Source organism: Rissa tridactyla, chromosome 2 (assembly GCF_028500815.1).
Source record: "Rissa tridactyla isolate bRisTri1 chromosome 2, bRisTri1.patW.cur.20221130, whole genome shotgun sequence".
Taxonomy (NCBI): Eukaryota; Metazoa; Chordata; class Aves; order Charadriiformes; family Laridae; genus Rissa; species Rissa tridactyla.
The window spans coordinates 130,161,345-130,178,843 of NC_071467.1; the positions used below are offsets into that span (position 1 = coordinate 130,161,345).

At 42.6% G+C, this 17,499-nt stretch overlaps 1 protein-coding gene across 4 annotated transcripts in view; it reads right to left on the reverse strand.

Annotated features, from left to right (window-relative positions):
• Window positions 1-17,499, reverse strand: part of CREB5 (cAMP responsive element binding protein 5) — a 261,442-nt gene that overhangs the window by 63,763 nt on the left and 180,180 nt on the right. For all 4 annotated transcript variants that reach the window (XR_008464938.1, XM_054192084.1, XM_054192085.1 and 1 more), the window contains 2 exons: window positions 9,520-9,646; window positions 7,294-7,404 (listed from right to left, as the gene is read on the reverse strand). Coding sequence is in view for 3 of the 4 variants with exons in the window: in XM_054192084.1 (XP_054048059.1) it covers window positions 7,294-7,404; window positions 9,520-9,646 (238 nt within the window). In the remaining variant the exon portion in view is untranslated. The remainder of the gene's footprint in view (window positions 1-7,293; window positions 7,405-9,519; window positions 9,647-17,499) is intronic.

The window sequence follows — 17,499 nt, forward strand, 5'->3', positions numbered from 1 at the left end:
ACTAAAATCTCAGATAAACATTACTGGCCAGCGATTTGCTAGTAAAAACCGCAAGCGGAGCAAAGTTTGCTGCGTAAGTGTTTCCAGGGTGGGAGACCCAGCCTGTCCCAGTTTTTAAATTACCTCCTTGATAACTCTCCGAACATAAATAAGAGAAGTTGCACTAATGAACATCTGGAAGACAGTATATAACCCTCCCACCGCTGAAAAGTGTCACCGGCCGTATCTGACAGAAGAAACAACAAATGCTGTGAGCATTTCCTCAGACTGAACACAGCTTGTAGCAGTATTTCAAATATGCCTGTGATCTTAGAAGGAGCTCTACAGGGGTATTCGTTAGTCCTGGTTTGGATACGGTTGACATTATGTGAAAGTAAGTGCTCTCTGGAGATTTCAGTGAAAGCCACGATGCCAGGGAAGCTGATCTCACAAGGCTTCCATCATCTCAGATGACAGAAGTCTCAGAAGATCAGTTAATTTTTGTCATTCTGAGCCAAAATCTCATCAGTAAAGTTCAGGAAATTTCAGGGACATTAAATCCAAACACAAACTGTCGCCTTTATTTGAATCTGAACCCTAAACTTGAGCCTGCCCCACCATAAGCTCGAGGAGTCCAGAGTCTCCCCATTCTTCCACTAGTCCTGAAAAGACACTATATTTCAACAATTATATTGATATTTCCAATATTAATAATAAATATTAACGTGACAAAAATACATATACATAAATTCTACTCAGACAGAAGTTGTGTTTTCTGGAAGTGGCAGCCAGAAATTCTTCTGTGCTTGTTTCAGCTCTTCCACTGACAAATTGTGTGGCCTCTAGTGAGTCACTTCACTTTTCTCTCTCAGTTCAAGACTAAAATTATTTATCTCACAGGAACACTATCATAATTAATAAACTGCTTCATTAGCTACTGTATAGTTTTTAGAAAATGCTTTTTAAGCCTGTCCATAAAGAAGAGATTTATTGCCACGAGAATTTTGCTTCCAGCTCTTGTGTCCTCGTTGGTTAAAATATGGAGCTGGTAAAATGTGTAACACCACCCCCTCCACCCCAAAGCCCATCACTTGTCATAAGATGCAGTTGTACATCCCAAGCAAATGCCGGGCTTAACACGCAACGGCCTGAAGTGCAAAACAAATTCCATTATTCATCTTGGAAATCTTGGAAAGTGAAAGCTGTACAAAGTCCAAGCAAAAGACTGAAACGTATCTATGTGAAGCAGAACTTCCCCATAACACGACCTTGTTTTTATTTTTATAATTTCCTTTTCCCTGGCTTCACTACTGTAAGGACTTGCTTTCACTTGCACCAGCTCCCACTGACACACAACTTTACACAAACAAAATCTTTTCTGGAATGGACAGTTCAGCACCAAACGAGTCGCCCTCACGTATACAGATGCATCTGACTTAAGTTTCAAAACCTTGCAACACACAAAAGCCAGCAGTTCATGTGTTGGGCTAGATGATAGCTACAGCAAGCAAATATTGGGATTGTATTTCAATTATTGCTATGGTTACAAAATCAGGGTGGACACCGGAGGGAAAAGGAGAAAGAGAAACAAATCTACGACGACAGTAAATCCTCTGAGGAAAGAGAGGGTGGTGGAGAAACAGAGGGAAAGAGAAAGGGTGAGGGCTGGTGGGTGGGGGAGAAAGCGAGGTCATTTTAACACCCAGCTGAATAAAGGCAAACAAAATAATAAAAATCCAAGTTCTTCTAGGGAAACAGCGCTGATAAGATCACCGCAGGATAAAGTGACACAAAGAAAGAAAAATGCAAGGAATTGTTACAACTTGTGTCTGCAACAGGCAACGCAATTTGTATGCACTCGGGAGAAGCGAGATCAAGTATTCAACACGTATTCGCAGCAGCTATGAGTAACTGAGCCCCCTCGCTTCTCTATTGCGCTTATTGGGCCACTGACAGCTTAAGAAGAATTAGTTCCTACCCAGCCTAGTTTATAATCCAGCATTTAGGCATGACGGGTACAAGGTCCTGTTTCAGTAAACAAAACAAAATATGATTAGCTTCACCCATCACGATAATACCTTAATCCACGGCAAGGCATACTGTCTGCAGGCAAAGCTACTGCCCAGGGAGGATTTACAGCGTAGATCAGGACCACACTGAAAGGTTGCTTTGGGGACTTCAAAACACGAGCGCAAATGTAACAGGAGATATGATTTCAGAACAGTGAGTTTTGTCAACAGTTGCAGAAGCACTGTGTTTTTTAACTATTTAACAGTCCCGTTCTTGAAAACATGTCTCAGTTACCGATACAGGAAATTTTGTCACAACTCTTTTTTTTTTTATATTGGAAGGCTTCACTTTGCACTTTTTATTTTTTCTTACGCTGCTTTCATTGCTTTATTGTGGAGGACAAGATGAGCAATTGCTGTTGAAAGCTCTGCAGAGATGCGACATTTCTCTTTCTGCTCGGTAGTCCAGAATCCCTGCGAAGCAAAGGCTTCTGGCCCTGAAGCAATGCGTGTTGCTCTACTAAAGCGATTCCTTTCCCAGCCAGCTCAATAGGAAAACACAGACTTCAAACCTTTTATTATATTTAACAAAATACCTTCAGTCATGAAGTGTTAAGTAGCTAAACCTAGAGCTTCAGCGACTCTGATCCTGTCCGGACTGCCTACGCCAGTCTCCTGCCCTGAAATCAGTATGGAACGCTTGCAGACCTGGTCCCAGAGCTGGTACCCAGTGGGATGTCCTTCCCAAGGCCACCAGCTGTCCCAGGATGCCACTGCTGTTTGGGCAGCGCTCTTGTTTCCCCATCCAACGGCTGCTACAAGGGCCGAGCCGAGTACCAAACCGGGGCCCGGGGTAAGAGCTTGCTCCAGCAGTTTCTCCCTTCCCTGCAGCATCACAGCTCACGGGCACAGAAACAAGAAGCAGCAGAAGACTCCATCCAAATGCAGACCTCAAACCGCACCCGAGGAAAACCAGCCACCTCTGCGGCCAAGCCGTTCCCACTCGGTTGTTCCTGGGGAAAGCGAGCTCTGCCTGACAGCCGTACGAAATGCACCCGTGTCCCTGCAGCCAGCCCTGCCTTTCTGCTAGGATGGAGAGCTCAGAGACACTTGGACCATGGTTTTCACAGCCACCAGTCGGATCTGGACCCTTAACTCTCATTAAGCCAAATAAAAACTAGTGCTGATGACAACTGGCTAAACACAATTTCTTTTACCTCTCCTCCTCCGCCGCCAAAGCTGTCCGGCATTCTTAGGTAAATTATGAGGTTTGGTTAATATGGATATTTTACCATTATAATTAGGAACATGGTCATTACTGGTTTATTACTTTTCTTTTCTGGTTATGTTTTCAGTCTTACATCTGATAGACACTTTGGAATTAATTTTCTTATTACTACTGTTCAGCCTAGTAAGGCAAGAACAATAGCCCACAAACCTACACGCTTCTGATATGAAAATAATTTCTTTTCTTTTTTAAAGAACCATACAGATTCTGTCAGGAAGGCAGGCACAGCCAAGCCACATATATAACATTTTATTTAAATTTTATAAAGCTATGTATCCAGCCAGGGGAAGACAGAGAGGGCAAAAGAAAAAAATTAACTGGTCAAATTGAAAACTGTATTTAAAAGTTCAATTCTGCTTTTTATATCTCCTTTCAGAGCTCATAAATCTCTACAGGTTAGCGATCAATGCTGTGCAAAATTCAGATAGAGAGGCATCAGCTCCACTGGAAAGACTGCTCTCACGCAGCCTTCCAGCAGTTCAGTGCACGCTATTTATCTTTCACTCCGGTAATCCACACGGTATTGCACTTCCGAGTTATAAAACCTTGAATACTCTGAAACTGCAAACCAAAAGGTATGTAAGCAGTATATTAAGGCGAAGACACCGCCAACAATTTCGAGTGCATAATATTCTCAGCCTACTGAACCACATGTTAATATGCTACACGTGCTATTCTGCATATTTTTACCATGTACACTTAGAGCTATACGTTTCCTCCACTTTCCAATGCAATATATTTTAATACAAAATCAATGTGTGTTTTTGGTGGGCAGCAGAAAAAAGGTTTTATCCACTCAGCTCTGAATCTAAGGAGAAAGCAGTATTGATTTAGATGTTCACTCATTCATTTCCTAGGACAGTTTTAAAGCATTAGGTGATAACCTAATTGAGAGGCACACTGTGAGGGAAACTGAGATTGTTGTGATAAATTAAATCAGCTCTGGGATGTCATCCACAATACTTTAATATTCGAAGGAACATTCTCCCGAAAAAATTAAACCAGGAAACGAGCACCTTGGGTGGCAGAGTGTGGCTTTCTATAAATGACAGGTAATACAAACTTATTAACATATGTATAGATAAATAAATTGCTTATTATAGAAATATAACACTAATGCAACACATATTCTGTATGTGTCTTTAGTTGTGCTTGCATATCAGATAATGTATGTATTTATCAGACTGGCTTCCATTTCCTGCTACAAAGTGATAACGAACCAACCAAGGGTGTGAATCTTTTGCCATCTACCTGCTTTCTCGAAGAAACCTGGCATCATATCGCATCCATACTGATATTATTTCTTCATATTTATTTTATAGAAGCAGATGAAGTCACACGTGTCACCAAGTAGTCTTACGACTGCTGCATACCAAATCATGCTTGCATTGCACAGGTACATACATCCCTGAGGCCAGAAAGATTTGGTCTCACATCTGGATCTCACTTCTAGAGGAGCCTGTCCTGCATTCTCTCATGTAGGCACAAAGAAAATGTGGATCCATCTGCCACGGATTTGGACGGCTGATGAATCAGGCCCCAAATCCCCCAAATTTCTCCAGTTTCTGCAGTCGTTAGCTGCAAGCAGCTTGGATGACTCTGCCTAATGTTCAACATGTATATTCTTTGCAGAGTGGGGCCAACCAAAGAGAACACAAGCAGTGCTGGATGCACCAGCAGTAATAGCATTAGCAGAATCTGAAATTCCTTCCTAATGCAGGACGCAAGCCGGTAAGGTACTAAGCACCCTCATTTTTGACTCTTTAAAAAAAGTCGCCAGAGTATGCAAAGTCTCATGCTTTGAGCATGAAGCAAAGTGAAATAGTTAATAATAAGAACAAACATGCCTGTAATACAGATGATTCAGAATTAAAATTCATGAACTTACACATAAGAAATAACTTTGCTCTGAATATTTCCTACTTTTTTTCCACTTTTGTTCATGCAGAATATTGCTAATAGATTCGTATTCTTCAAAGCAGTGGCTAAACGAAGAGGCTTTTTACATTACGCATGTGCTCAAACAGAAATGAAGTATAAAACCAGAATACAGAATATTAAAAAAAAACCCTGCATTGGAAAAGAAGAAAGGTCCTGGAGCTTTGAATTATGCCTCTTACTCCTAAGAGTTAATGCATGTAGATTTTTTCCACCTCTGGAAGAGTGGCAGAAAGCCCCTGAGAAGCAAAGGCACTGTTTGTTCACTATACTGTGTTTTGGAACCGATAGCAATTTCTGTCTGAAAGAACCGTGCCTTCATAGGTTAGGTTTAGGGACAAAACCTGCTTATCCAGATTAAAAAGTAATTTGTATTAATGCACAGTTTCAGCTATTAAAGCACAGAATTCTCACCATATGCACCAATAATTTAATCTTGTTCTTAAGTAGCCTCACACTTCCAGTAAAAAAAAGGCAGGGGGTGCAGGGGTAGAGTAAACTACAGAACCTTTAGTCCCCAAAACAGATGCCAGTTTTAGATTTATTCAGCCAAGGAGTATTTAGTTTGGCTCAGCTACGCTTGCGTTGAAAAAACACTTGCCTATTCCAAAAAGTTTTTAACAAGCTCTGCTGCAGATGCTGTTGCCATTTGGCATGTCACCGTCACTGTGTGGTACGGAAGAGAGAGAACTCTTGACCACAGGTTTTCCTTGGCTGGGGGAGCCAGCGTTTTTGGCTATCGCTCTTCTTCTGGCCAACTGGCTGCATGTTTACGGAGTGTGGTTTTAGACGGGGTGTTAACAGAGGTTGGGTTAACAGCCTAACCCAGACCAACAGTGAGGTGAAGGCATGACCTATCCAATCTAAGAAAACAGATAGAATAAGCTCATATATGTTGTTGCTCTTAACCCAGAATCTCTTGCATGCACCATACCTATAGACGCGATGATATTTTTCTTTGCCTAAGGATAGATGACAACAACTTTAAAAGCTGTACCAGTCATGCAAAGTAGAAATATATAAAAACATGTGGTTGCTTAATCTTTGTCGGCTTGATTTCATTCTCTCACTTACGACAATTTTACCTTGGCGAAATGCCACTGAAAGAAGTTCAATGAAGTTACTCCTGTTTTCCACTATGATGAGATATCTTGAGAGGATAAAAACCCTACAGAGTTAAACTGCAAACTTCTGTCCTCGTATTTCCACTAGCCAGCAAATGGCAGTTCTGAAGCTGAAAAAGCCTAAGTGTTTCTACATTGATGAACTCGGTTCCAGGGATATTAGTGATGAATACCTCCATGAGAGTGCATATAAAGCTGGGGAAAACTTACGAACGCCCACTTGTAGTTTAGTTTACCTACATTAATCCTATACCAGTACATATGCCTGAGAAGCCTTGACCTTGTAAGACCTACAACAACTTTAAAAAACACTGTGACATTTGCCTTGTACAAATAAATTCTTTTTGTCCAAATTCTGACTCTTCTTTGTGACATTTGACTCATACAAATCAATTATTTTTGTCCAAATTCTGACTCTTCTTTTTGACAGTAATACCTTTGTTGCACTCAAGCAAAAGAAAATATCCCAGTTTTATATACATTGCTTGGTCTGCTTTTCTAACACTGCCATTTCCCTGGCATACCATGCACCTATCCGGAAAAAACAAAGACTATGTACACTCCCTCCACATTAGACATTTTTTACTTCACTCTCTATTAACTGACAATTTTCTTTAAGCCAAGTTGTGGAGCATTGACACCATCAGAGAACCAGCCAGACCATTTACTTAAATTCTACTAATCTGCACAAAAAATCCTATTTAACACAGTACGGATCAGATAGCCCACCCTTCACTTCAGTTCCCTCTCACCGAGAGTTCAGCTAGGACTAGGAACATCTTGAAAGTTCATAGACACAAAGGCAATTTACTGCAGCGTATTAAAAAAGAGTATAACATATGACTAAGAATGAAGTAAGCAGTGTCTGGCTACATCCCCCACTGTCTGGGTAACCAGTACGCAAGAGCAATATAAGAAAAGAAAACGATTTTTTAAAAAATTTTCTCTTTTTTACCATTTTGGCTTCTGAATGCATTGGGGGGACTTGAGGTGAAGCACACGGATTATTGAGGTTCGGCCCCTGCATCCCCATGATGTTGGAGTTCATTGACATTTGTCGCTCCATCTTTTAAAAGAAAAAGAAAAAAAAAAAAAAAAGGTTTGAAATCGTCTGGAGACATTTGCAAGAATTTATGCTCAGTTTCTCTTTAAATGGACTCAGCTTTATTTCTTCAAGTCATGACTGGAAAAATAACAATCATCTGTGTCGTGAATCGCATGTGTGTATGCACGCCGGTGTGTGTTTCGTCAGAATCGGCCCTGAAAACTCACAGCCAATTATAAAGAAAAGGATTCTTTACTAAACAAATGTAGCAGCCACCCAGGTTTGTGCTTTTTTGTAATGATTTTCTCCCTTTCAGTATAACAACACTCGGAGTTAAGTGGTTTTAAAAGCATCATTGTATAAAGTTGTGGCTTCCCCTGTCAGTGCAGCCCAACTTAGATTGTTAAAAACATAAATAAAAATCTACAATCTCGAGTATATGGAAAACGAGTTGGCTCTTTTTCCTTCACTCGGACTGCTCATCTGAGAAGAGTTTTCCATATGTCGTGTAAGGGATGCTTTCATGTACTGCTGAGATAGCAAAATACGAAGGAGAACTCCTCCTGGCTATTCAGAGCCCTTTCTGGAAGCAAATCTCACTAGGCTGGGAGGGAGGGAGGGACACAGTTTTCAAACACAACCTAATGGCAGTAAGGCCTGGATAAAATAATTTCCTGGATTGTCTTCCCCAAAAAGAGGCAAGCCCTGTAACACTGCTCGGTATTGCTAGGGGTGATAAATAGGGTTACGGTGCTGCTTTCAGCTGGACCTGAGCATCCTGCCTTGCTTCGGGCCAGTCCCCTGAATCTTTGGATCATACAAGAAAGTCCTTTTGGATCCTCCTGAGCTCTTCCAAGTGGGGGAGCTATTTTTTGTGCCCTGTGGTGAGGAAGTGACTCCCACCCTCCATGATCCCAGCAAGACTGGGTGCTGGGGCTGGGGGAGAGGACAACATCATTGGCGGGGAGAAGCTGCCTCTAGCAGGGGCCCTCACCCTCTCCATGGGACAGGAGCAGCTCCCACCGCCATCTCCTCCGCAGCCCTTTCAGGAGGGCTGTGGAACAGCAGCTGTGGCCAGGGCAACCAGAGCTGGTAGGGTCTCTCTTGCCTCCATGCTGATGTCTCCAGAGCTCTCAGCCGGAGCACAGCTGCTTGTCTGCAAGCAGAGCTGCCCAAAGGGCTCCCCGGCTGCAACCCAAAGCCCCTGAGCTTACACTGAAGCAGGATGTTTGCTCCATTTCAGGTTCCTCAGGAATCATGCCAGAAAAAAACCTGCCCACAGTGACATGTCTAATATTTTTTTTTTTGTTGAACTTCCTGGTCGATATTCCCGGAAAGCCTTATTGATAAGTTATTAACTAATAACTTATTAATGCCTGCTCAACTAACAGCCAAACCTGAATCATTGTAGCCCTGTGAAACATCCCCCTTGCTCCAAAAGAGCCAGAACAAGCAGCGCTTTCTTCCCCACCCATGGTCAATCGCTCTCAGGTGGCCTTCCAAACATCATGCAATGAAATAGAAACTTCTCCTTTCCCAATCCTTTCTTTCCCATGCCATCCTTATTCATCTCCACCCCTTATCGGGGTTCAAATCAGTTAAGAATTTGAAGCTACAATTGCAAATTGCACTCCTTTTGTCCTAGAAGATGGGGAATATTCCCAACTCTGCAGAAATGAGTGGAAGATGAGCAGCGATCATGACCAAATTCTAATTAAGGGCAATTTACCAGGCTGGAAAAGTAAGCCACATTTGTTTCTCGTTAGCTGATTATCTCCCACAAACAAGAGGATTACTTAGAGTTCACTGGCATAACTTACGTACATGGATTTTCCAGTTTTGTCTGACTTGAGAAAAATCTTTTTGTTCCAGCGTACTGATCTCACCTACATGACCAGCTGTGAGAACCAGAAATTGTAGTCTCATGTAAACTGTTTCTAATCACTCTCACGCTAATTAACATGCCATTAAGTGCATCAGAAATACGCTTGTGTGAAAAAGGTCCAGCTTCCTTAACTCATTACCCTTTGATTTTTTAGAAAATCCAGCAGACTTTCACCTCTGCATAGGCTGAATCGAGTGAAAAAACAACATTCCCCCCAAAACAAAACAAAACAAAACAACCAAAAAACTTACAGGCATGAGTACAGCAGAAGATCCAGGCATGGTAGGGTTGGGCAGGGTGCCAGGCATAGAGGCAGGCATAGGCTGTCTTTGTCGGTTGTGTAGGTGCAGCAGTGAAGACAGAGAACCTGGGACAGGCCTAGGAGAAAAGCGAAGAAAGCCGTCATGGGCTAGGGAGACCAAAACCAGCCTTACCGTGCCAGCCATTGCTAGGCACAGGCAACTCTAGACAAGCAGGCGCAGATAAACCAATCCAGCATTTGTCCTCTCCTGCATAAATCAGTAGAACAGAAAGTTTTCAAGAAACAGATGAATCACCTTCCCTCTGCTATTTACCAGCTAAAGCACCACTACAGTTCATCCGGCAGAACATGAATGGAAACGTAACAGCCAGTCTCGCCCTGTGCACCTCTGCATCTTACAGTGGCCAGCAAAAGATTTCTACAGACAAAGCAGGAAAATGTCCTGGCATGCCACATCAGGGCACTGCTGTAAATTCAGCCCTCGGGAACAAAAGTATCTGGATGATAGTTTCCCAGACTATGACAGAAAATGAAACGCTCTTAAATTAATTTTGAAATTTTGTCACCTGTAAATAAACTACTCTAAAATGAGTATTTCACCTTGTTCTTGATATTCTCTCCTGTGAAACTCTAGCAAGCCTTTGTTCCAAAGGAAGGTTCCAGATTTTACCAGTTAGCATGCCACCAAGGCACAGAAAATGGGAAAAAAAAGAAAGAAAACTAGCAAAATTGCATTCAGATTAAGCAGCTTGTAAAGGCAAAAATTACGGACTATAAAAAACCAGAATGAGTTATTTTGGCAAAAGGAGTTCAAAAGATTAGAAGGATTTTTCTAAGTACACCACAGGGAAAAGACTGCATGTGAGAAAGCAGGCCCACTCACAAAGAAGAACAATCATAAAATTAATGGATTAAACAAAACTGGGACTACACTTTGAAAATAGCCTTTAAGAATGGGGTCTTGGGAGTTAATTAAATTAATCAGGCTTTTTTTTTTTTCCTTTAGTTTTGAAGAAGGTATGAGTTGCTTGAAGTTTGGGGTAAATATAACTTGTAACCTTTTCAAAAAGCATGAAAATAGGAAAGCTTTCACATACAGTACTTCAAAAACATTGCTAGTACAGATTAGTATGTTAAATTCTCACAGAGCAGGATGCTCTGCAGCATAGTACGTGGTTTACACAGTCTATTAGGCAGGAGAAATATCCCTAAAGGTGTGAGAACGACCAGAGAGAAGGGGGCATAGTTCGTGAGCTTGAAGAGCCTCTACAGGGCGCAACATGGAAAGAGTCTAAAAACATTTGGAACCTCTAAACATCAGGGTTGATTTTCAGCCTTGGCAGAAGCATCCTTTCCTTCAGTGACAAATCCACAGCTGGCCATGAAAGCCTCAAAATCGTGCTGGGCGGGTTCGGGGAAGCAGAGTCATAACCTCAGAGCTGCGAGGGGAAGGACAGTTGCTTCTCCCACTTGGTCTGAACCGTGTCACACCAAATGATGGGACTTTACTTCTTGCCCCTCCAATTGTAAGTGATACTGGCAATCATGAATACATCCACCCCTTCGCTAACTTTAGCCGTCACTCCCGTTTATCTAACAACAAGCGAAGAGGCCAAAGGCTGTGAACAATGGGATTCACAGACATCTCGTAGGGAGGACACCACATCCAGGCTCTCGAAGCGGAGGTGCCTGTCTCATGGCAACACCAGCTCCTTCTGACCTACAAGTCTCAATCTCTTCTGCCCAGACCCCAAACCACCTAATCCCCTCTTCCCAAAAACTCCCCAGTATTTCCCATCCTTGGACTTTCAGTCCTTTAACCCTCCTCTCTTCAAGCCCATTCCCTCCAGAAACATTTCCATCCCAATGAATGCCACCTCAAAGTCCTTGCCCTGCCAACTCCCTCATTCCCAGCCACCCCTGCTCCTCCCACCCCTCTGCCCTCAGCTGCCCTCTCTTTAGCAGCTGCACATGACTGAACCCATCCTCTTGTCTTGGTTCTCCATGGAGAGAAAAAGCCTGTGTTTTAAAAGATGTTTTAAAAATCCTCCCAGACACATACAGTACTTATTCAGAAGGGGGAAAAAAACCAAACCAACAAAACAACAACAAATGTATCTCAGATACAGACAAGAAGCTCTTCCTATGCCTCCCTGGTTGGCTTCTGATAGAGGAATACGATGTACTTTACATCTTCATAACCCCCGAAAGAAAGTCAGGACGATGTCTCCCAAATACATGGTGTAACCCTGTGAGAGGGTGCAAGAAGCACTGTGAGGGAGCATGAATCAGCTTCTGGGATAGGGGACTCTACGCTCAGCACAAGGCTAAGCCTGGGGAGCTGTGGAGGTCATGTAACTGGAATGGATGTAGCGCAGGAAAAATGAGCGCAGAAAATACACTTAGAGTAGACAGCCCCTGACCCATCCTCCTCTCCACTTAAAACACAGCTGCTCCATATACCAGCACTCATTCACACAAGAGGGCTGATGAATCATTAGGACAGGGTCAAAACAGCACGAAAAGCAGATTCAGTGATCCTTTGAAAAGAAAAAAGTGAGGAGGTACCAGGCTGAATGTGAGGAGGAGACTGATATTGGTTTGGTTTCCAGAGGCTGTGGTGACCCCCACAAGCAAAGTCCACCTCCCACAAGCAGAGTCCACCTCCCACCAGCCCATCGTCACTGCAACTACAGACCAGCAGACCACAAGCTCAAACAGGTCTTCTCTATCTTGTACTTTAAAGTCCGTGCGACAGCCACAAGACAGGAAGGCTGAGACCCCCACGCTGACGGGGCTGAGGAGCAGAAGAGAGTGTGCTGCAGGGGATGCACCCTGGGTTTTTCCCCAGGAGACCAGGCAGGGAGGAGCAGGCAGGAGAGGACAAAGCTCTGGTGCACTCTTATGCCTGTCCTGAGATGAGACTGAGGTGTGCACACACCCACCTGCCGGAGCTCTGGAGCCCTCTGGGTCCACCGGCTTAGACACAGCCTACGTGAACGGCGCTGGTTAACAGGAGCAATGCATTCAATAAAACTATCACTTGAGTTTTCAGTGGGACCAAAGTAAAACAAGTACCATGACAACAGCCCCTCCCCGCCTCATTCATTCTGAGACTGTCCCACATACAGACCCTTTGTACAATTCACCAGTTTCATAATAACCTTAGGTGTTAGGCTGTTTGACAGAAACTTATTTTGGCCTGACCTATGCAATTTGTGCAAGCGATTCTCAAGGGACTGCACGGTTTGAGTTTTGCTTATATGTTCCAGAGCCAAAAAAATTTCTGAAATTGCTTTAATGAGTTTGGGAATATGGGACTTGGGCAAAAGGGAATTATTGGTATTTATTAAAATGGCAAAGAAGCTTCCTTGCTGTCCCCAGTTTCACCTTTAATGCTGCTTCGCTTTGGGGATCTGCACTTAGCTAGAAGGAAAAAAATCCTCAGTACTTCAGGTATTTTTTCTTGCTACATTCCTGCTAGTCTGTTCCCAAGTGTGTTTTTCCAAAGAGGTGAAGAGCAGTCAGAGAAACCTTGTGCTTCAAGATTGACCCTCTTTGTCAAAAAGTCTACCCTGCTCCTGCCACCAATAAAAGTGCTATGTAATGCACACCAGATTCCACTCCCCATCGGGGAAGCTGACATTGGCCAGTACTCATGGATACTTCTACTGCTTCCACATTGAATACAGGTCATCAATTAGCACGTGCTCGCACGCACTCACTCGCGCAGAGCTCAGGGAATGCGTATGGCACAGAACCGTAACAGGCTGAGATACTCAATTTGTCTAAGACATTTCTTCTCCTTCCAAGGACAACACAATCTCTTTTGTTGTTGCTTTCTATCCTGCAGCAAAGAAAGTCAATGAGAGTTTATAATTGTTATTTTTGATGTCAGACACGTTGACTCTGCTCCTCTCTTTGTAAATGCTGAGGAGGTGCTGCCCGCAGCCTGTCAGTCAATATTGCTGACTGAGAGATTTTAATTCCTTGGCACCTGTGTTGCTAAATAAATAGGGTTGTTGGGCAAACAGCCCACAAATAAAGGACAGATAAGATAGAAAACTGGGAACTGCTCAACCTTGCTGAAAATCTGGCCATCCGTGGGGTTTTTCCCAAATTTAAGAATTTTCAGTGTGTTCCAACAGGAGCCTGCTGTTGGACACAATGGAGTCCCAGTCAGCATTTATAAACTATCTCTTTGAGCGTACGTGGCCTGGATGCATAGTGTTACGATGGCTTAGTAAAATAACACGCGTTAGCCAAGCTGCTGTAACTGACCACATTGGCTCCCCTCCCTCCGCACGGTCGTGCTAACACCGTGAGTCATCCTTACTAACATTTAAACAGATGGGCGGTACCCCGCTAAGCCACGGTGACTCGATCATGTTCCATCATATGACTCTACCCAACGATTAAAGATAACTCTACTAATGTAATCAAATATCTATGCTATATACTTCGCTATGTGCCTTCTTGATTAATACCAAATATTCTGTCTGCTATGATGCAACACCCATCTGACCCAGTTTTCTAGACTGTCTGATGACTAAACACTACATTTGTCTATTAAAAGATTAGGCTTCCCTTAACTCGAAGTCTTCAAGGAAAGTTTCTGAGGTGACAATTTGCTGCAGAGGTCTCATGAGATTAGGTCCATACTGACCTAGACCATTCAGGGCTACGTGCAGAAGGACTGATACTATTTAAAGTACCACTGCAGTATGTTTTCTATTATGGCAAAGCACTGCAGGTCAGTGGGTCTTATCATGACCTCTCTCCTGCTCCTTACTCTCCTGCATGTAGTATTCATGCAAGGTCAGCAAGAATACCTACCACAACCCAGTTTGTTCTACTTTAGCTAGCTCTGGTGTGGAAAAAGTAAAGTCATAAGTATATGGAGCTGCACTGGAGCAAAGGAACTCATCTCTTGACTTTCTGTGGCCTCCAGACCCAGCCAGCTCACACAGGAGTAGCCCACAGGTGGCTGGTTGTGCCGTGGCAATTTGCCATGTTGGGTCAGCACTGGCTCAGGGATTTCTGCACCATGCTCCAGTTGCGCAACGCAGACTTGCCCAGACTTTCATCATTTTTATATATATGTATGTATATATATGTATGTACACATATATACATATATATATTTATTACAACGGTGCCTAGAAGCTGTGATTTAGAAACTGTGGGTGAAGTCTTACTCCAAAAAGCTTATAGACCAAGGATAAAATGAGGAAGAGCAAGTAGAAGCAATAGGGAGACATGGGGTGAATACGGCAGCAATGATACCATTATGATCAATGCAATGAGGAGCAATCACTGCATACCAGCAGCCTCATTCTTACCAGCAGCTAAGAATGAGCACAGTTGGCTATGGTCTACTCTCTGAATGTCTCATGGATAACCAGGTATTGTCATAATTAAAGTTTTCATTGCTAAAAAGTAGTTCTACAGACCAACAGCAAACCCCTTTCACAGCAGCTACTGAGGCCAGAGCACCCAAGCGCTCTCTTTGGCCTTCAATATTTGAAAAATTCAGTCAGAGGGCAAAGATGTAGAGGGGATGTTTTACCCTGAGAAAAGTGTACTGACTGGAGGGGTTGCCTCCTTTACTGCTGGTCTGCGGCTGTTTGATCCACAGTGCCATCATTTAAGCCTATCAGTCCAACTATAGCTTTCCTCTTTTGTGGCCCTTTATTTGAGGTGCTCCCTCCCCCCAGAAAAGTAGGGCAGTTCTGTCTAGTTTCAATTTATTCATTTGTCATTCAGAGGAGGAAAGAAAAAACAAACACAAAGGAAAGCAACCACAAAGCATCAGACAAGTACTTGGAATACCTCGCATAGTTGCAAGGACCTCACCTGACCTGCTGTATCCCATGTTTAACGATGTTTTAATCACAGCATCACCAGAGCGCCAAGCTTTCCAAGAAGTGGGAGGTTTGTGTCACCAGGTTTTTCAGACAGCCAAACCATATTCAGGGGAAAAGAAAACTGGCACCTAAAATTCATGGCTCCCTGCCAACCTAGTAAAGATCCTTGTTTGTATTTCTCAGACAATTCAGACATCTGCGTGATGTGGGTAGATTATTATTATCAGTAGCAGACATTTATACTGCGGTGGTGCCCAAAGGTCCCAGTCGGGACCGGGACCCCATTGAGCCTGGCACTGTACAAACACAGATAAGAGACAATTCTTACACAGTGTGTTTACAATCTAGAGACAAAAACCAGATGAAAAGTAGAAGACGGAGATAGAACACACAAGCAAATAAATATGCTAAAGAATTGGAGACAGTTTAGTGGCACTCCTCTGGTTGCTTTTTTGTTTCTTTGTATGTTTTTTATTTAACTCACATGCTCAGAAATGACAGGACCGAGGAAGTTTGCAAGAGGAAGGGAGTAACTAAGATTGAGACACAGGAAGGGCAATACTCTAGAGAGGGAAAATTGTGGCTCAACTTAGAGAATTTGGGGAGCATCCAGACAAAGCTATACTTTTTGTTGACATTTTTAAATAAAGTGTGCATATATTTTCATATATGTGTTAAAGTATTTTCCCAGTATTGGACAAGAAGAGATTTCAGCCTGGGAAAGAGAAACTAGCTGACGGTAAAGACACTGGCAAAGTGAAAGTGATGCTTGACACTGTAATGAGAAACTGGAGGACTGAGATAAGATAAGGCTAAGCTGCGAAAAGTCTTAAAGACAAGAAACTTGATTCAGAAGTGAAGGGATAGCCCATGTTAAGTGTTTGAGGAGAGCTGGCACAATTAAGATAACAAGCTATATATTGGCACAGGGGTAGAAGGAATTCAGCAACAAGCATCACAAAAGGAGCAAGATGCAGCACATAGATATGAAATGATACAGACAAAGTCAAAAGCAAGCAAAGAGATGTTACTTCTCAATTCACATACCCCTTGATGTCACCTGAGAAGCTGTTCACTCGGAAAAAAGCAACTCCATCAGAAGTGCATTCTTACTCACTTGTTTTAATTCCCAGGGACAGAATATCTAACTGAAGGGAAAGAATAATAAAAAAAACCCAAAAACAAAAACAAAAAAAACCCCAACAAAACAAAAGGACAGGGGATAGATATATGTATACTAGAAACCTGTGGAAAAATGCCTCCAAAATTTGTTAAGAATTCTGTAGTTTTCACCCGAGCTTGTAGGAGAAAAGTCCCACAAATCAGCAGCCCCACTGCTGTAATGTATTTAGTGGGCCAAAATCTTATTTAAAGATTTAGTCAATGATAAATCTTGCCTTTAGAAACTTCAGTTGTGCTAATGCCACCTATATTTCCTGAACACATGTTTAAGGAACCTCTGCAAATTCAGCATAAGTACAAGGACCAGCAGGTCCTTGGAAGCCTCACAGAACCCATTAACATTTGCCTTTTGGCTCTTACAGGTCTTAGAAACTGCTGGTTTCAATCTTCCCTTCCCTCTAAATATTTCACTGGGTCGTATTGCCTGACCCATTACAAGAAAAATAAGAAAAGCTAGAATGGTTTCTTAGACTGTAACCTCCTCGGAGAAGTTTATGTTCTGCACAGTGTTATGCACACAGCTGGAACTCACAAATGATACGTGGAGGATAATGGTGTAGTTAAAGCAAAACAAGGAAACGCTGCGAAAGGCAGGTTCAAGGGATTATAAAGAACTAACTCATATAAAAGCACATTCTTGTAATAAAATAATAAAAAAAAAAGTGGGATTAAAAGCAAGAAACTGAAGCATAAACATGATTTGATTGTAAAAGCAAGCAACAATGTCAGACTGATTCCACTGTCATCATGGTCTCCCAGCTCAGACAGGACCAAGCTTAGCTCTTCAGGAAATCAAGTAATTTTGCATCACCACAAATAAAGGTATATCAGTTTTAATTGAAGAAAAAAGGTAGCAATAATACACAAACGTACCAAATGGCAGCTGATTTAAAACCAGGAATAATAACTGCAATAAAGCT